At 45.0% G+C, this 3,988-nt stretch overlaps 1 protein-coding gene across 1 annotated transcript; it reads left to right on the top strand.

Moving 5' to 3' along the window:
- The first annotated feature begins 755 nt into the window (after positions 1-755).
- On the top strand, positions 756-3,588 carry LOC147905176 (pentatricopeptide repeat-containing protein At5g27110-like). The gene has a single exon (XM_087397050.1). The coding sequence runs from the start codon at positions 1,010-1,012 to the stop codon at positions 3,488-3,490; it is 2,481 nt and encodes an 826-aa protein (XP_087253176.1). The 5' UTR covers positions 756-1,009; the 3' UTR covers positions 3,491-3,588.
- Positions 3,589-3,988: the final 400 nt, after the last annotated feature.

The raw sequence follows: 3,988 nt of genomic DNA, 5'->3' as shown, positions 1-3,988 counted from the left end.
TGATTAAAATCACTTGGAATTTGAAGACTTGAATAGTTTAGGTGGTCCTATTTGATGCCAATTAAAGCAACACTTTATTGCTTTATGAAAAGAACTAACCATGCATAAGTTTTTGAAAAGCACTAATTGAAACACAAAATTGTTTTATAAAAAATGAGGTGAGCTTGTGGGATCGATTAAAAGGCCTTGCAATTTTATTTTATTTTATTTTTTTGAACACACCCACACCACACTCACGCACTCGTGGTCCTATCGAGGGGCACCCTGCCTTGGACGGGTGGGCAATGGGTCCACAGTTGTGGCACTCACAAACACACCACACATGCACCCAACGAGAAGCTAGGACTCCATGCCCCAGCCACCAAGACTCGAACCCATGATCTGAGGGGTGGCACCCCAACACTCGAACCACTCGAACCACTAGGCCAAAGCCTTGCAAGCTGCCTTGCAAAACTTGACGATGAAGCCCAAAAAACCTTATGGAGTATTGTAGATTTGTAGCAAGTGGTGTGTCCTACTTCTCATGGCCTTGAGTGCTCACTCGCATGCAAGAGTGTTTGAAGCCCATAAATGTTAAAGCGTGTCCACACGAAGTTGTCAAAAAGACCCCCCCAAAAGGAATGAGTCCAAAATAGCAAAGCTCCCCCGGTTGGAGATGATAATGATGAACATATTATATACACGAGGAAGAGGAAGTTATATATCTGCGCCTTGCGTTTAGGTACTCTAAACGATCGAAATTGAGTTTACTTATAAAACATAAAACGGGATAAGGAGATCTGTTCTATGTGGTGACACCCACTGGCTCTTTTATTGTAGGAGTATTTCACGGATCCCTCCCAGTAGTAGCACAACCGAGAGAGACAAGTGTGTGTCTTACCAGTATCAGTTGCGCACATAAAGTTGTACATCGGCTAGTCTGACGGCTGAATCTTAAGATTTCAAGCATAAGATTACCGAGGAGTCGCTACGGATAGACGGATGGTATAATCCGGGCTTGGTTACAGACATGCTGGAGAAAAAGGCCATAACATCCACTGGTCAGGCTCCACACCATAGCTTCAAGGAGGATTGTGGCAACGCTGGCTTCAGGGTTGGGGTAGAGGTGAATACATCTAAAGCACAAGAACGGCAAGGGAACAGTGGATGGGAAATGCTCAGCTTAGAGGAGGGTCTCACACTAATGGAACGGATGCCCCAGCTACCTACAGATCAGAACCTTGCATGCATCTTGCATAAGTGCAGAACAAAGAAAACTCTAGGTTACACGAAGCGCTTGTATGCTTACATGTGCGAAAGGGGGCTGGAAGATCATAGAACTTTTGGGAACTATCTCGTCCCAATGTTGGTCCAAGTTGGAAGCACCTGTGATGCCCAGCAGGTCTTTAACAAGCTGGTTGATCGGAATGTACATTCTTGGACTTCTCTAATCATAGGTTATATTGAATGTGGGGAATCACGGCATGCACTTAACCTATACCACAAAATGCAAGAAGCTTGTGTACATCCCAGGAAGTACACCTTTGTGGCGCTGTTGAAGGCTTGTGCTAGGCTGAAAGATGCAGAAAGAGGCCGAGAAATACACGCAGAGATTGCCAGTAAGGGGTTGGAAAGAGATCTTTTTGTTGGCAGCACCTTGGTAGATATGTATGCCAAATGTGGCTCGCTTGAAAAAGCACTAGTAGCGTTTGACAAGCTGCTAGTTCGAGATGTGGTGTCATGGAATTCCCTCATTGCAGGATTAGCTGAGCAGGGGCTTGGTAAAGAGGCGCTGAACTGTTTCCAACGAATGCAATTTGAGGGTCTCTCTCCAGACACTGTCACATTTGTTTGCAGCTTGAAAGCTTGTGGCAGCATAGGAGCCATTGACAAGGGCCAAGAAATGCATGCTGAGATTGCTAGAAAAGGGTTGGAAAGAGATCTTTTTGTTGGCAGCACCCTTGTGGATATGTATGCCAAATGTGGCTCAATCACAGAAGCACGGGAAGCATTTGAGAAGCTTCCAGTTCGAGATGTAGTCTCATGGAATGCACTAATCGCAGGATATGCCGAGCAGGGGCTTGGTGAGGAAGCGCTGAACTGTTTGAAACAGATGCAACTGGAGGCTGTCTCTCCAAATGCTGTCACATTCATTTGCAGCTTGAAAGCTTGTGGCAGCATAGGAGCCATTAAAAAGGGAAGAGAAATACATGCTAATGTTACTAAAAAGGGGTTGGAAAGAGATCTTTTTGTTGGCAACAGCTTGGTGGATATGTATGCCAAATGTGGCTCACTTTCAAAAGCACTGGAAGCTTTTGAAAAGCTACCAGTCCGAAACGAGGTCTCATGGAATACGATAATTGCAGGATATGCTGAGCATGGGCTTGGTGAGGAAGCACTGAACTGCCTCAAACAGATGCAACTGGATGGCCTCTCTCCAAATGCTGCCACATTTGTTTGCAGCTTGAAAGCTTGTGGCAGCATAGGAACTATAGACAAGGGCCGGGAAATACACGCTGAGATCGCCAGAAAGGGGCTGGAAGGAGATCTTTTTGTTGGCAGTGCCTTGGTCGATATGTATGCCAAATGTGGCTCGCTTGCAGAAGCATGGAGAGAGTTTGACAAGCTGCCAGTTCGAAATGAGGTCTCGTGGAATGCAGTGATTGGAGGATATGCTGAGCACGGGCTTGGTGAGGAAGCACTGAATTGTTTAGAACAGATGAAACTAGAAGGTCTCTCACCAAATGTGGTCACATTGGTTTGCAGCTTGAAAGCTTGTGGTAGCATAGGAGCCATAGACAAGGGCCAAGAAATACATGCCGAGATTGCCAGAAAGGGGCTAGAAAGAGATCTTTTTGTTGGCAGCACCTTGGTAGATATGTATGCCAAATGTAGCTCACTGGAAAAAGCGTGGGAAGCATTCGACAAGCTCCCAGTTCAAGACGTAGTGTCGTGGAATGCAATAATAGCAGGATACGCCCAGCTAGGAGAAAGTGGTATTGTTTTCCATATGCTTGAGACCATGAGAGGAGAAGGGATAAAGCCAGACAGGGTCACGTTCTCTATTATTCTTACTGTATGCAGTCACTTGGGTCTAGTGGACAAGGGCTACAAGTACTTTGAAGCCATGAGCAAGGACTATGGCATCACTCCAACTATGGACCACCACATTGGTATGATTGATCTCCTTGGTCGTACAGGCCAGTTAGATGAGGCAGTAGCAATGGTGAAGAAAATGCCTTTCCATCCTAATCTTGTGGTATGGCGTACGGTATTGGGTGCTTGTCACAAGTGGGGAAATGTGGAGTTTGGAAGACTGGCCTTTGAACATGCAGTGCAATTAGATGAAAACGATGCTGCAGCTTATGTGCTGATGTCTAACATCTATGCAGACGCTCACATGCAAGAGGAAGAGAAGAAGGTTAAGGAAATGAGTGAAAGAATAAGCATGAGAGAGAGAAAGAAAGAACAAAAGTCTATCAATGCCCAGGGGAGACCAATAGGTCTGTAGGACAACAGAAAAACCCAGCTAATACATCCATTCAGGGAGGGCACAAAGCAGCTCCCAAGGAGTGCATGAAGCAACTCCGAGTCATTATAAGGTATCTACATAATTAAGACAATAAACCGCAATAAATCAATTAAGACTAGGGGTGGATTTAAGCTTCTTGATGAAATCATTGAAATTTGAATCCTCTTTTTCTCACAATCTCCTCGGAAATCAGCGTAGGTAGATTCTTTTCAAACTCTCTCTCTCTCTCTCTCTCTCTCTCTCTCTCTCTCTCTCTCTGCAAAACATTAGGGCCCAGGACAACTTGTCGGATTGGACCCCCCTAAAGGTCTTTATGCATTAAGTACAAGAGTACAATTCAGCACACAGGCTGTTTGCTTACATCCATTCCTATGTGAATCCATTTTACGAAAGAGCTCACAAGCTCATTCTTTCTTGGCAACATGCCACTTGTCCAAATCCTAGATTAACTTTAATTACATGTCTCATAGGGCAAAT

The sequence above is a fragment of the Dipteris shenzhenensis genome, chromosome 2 (assembly GCF_047967505.1).
Source record: "Dipteris shenzhenensis isolate YYH24624 ecotype China chromosome 2, Dip_SZ_1.0, whole genome shotgun sequence".
In the NCBI taxonomy this organism is placed as follows: domain Eukaryota; kingdom Viridiplantae; phylum Streptophyta; class Polypodiopsida; order Gleicheniales; family Dipteridaceae; genus Dipteris; species Dipteris shenzhenensis.
The sequence above is the reverse complement of the archived record's forward strand: the minus strand, read 5'-3'. Positions and strand labels throughout refer to the sequence as shown.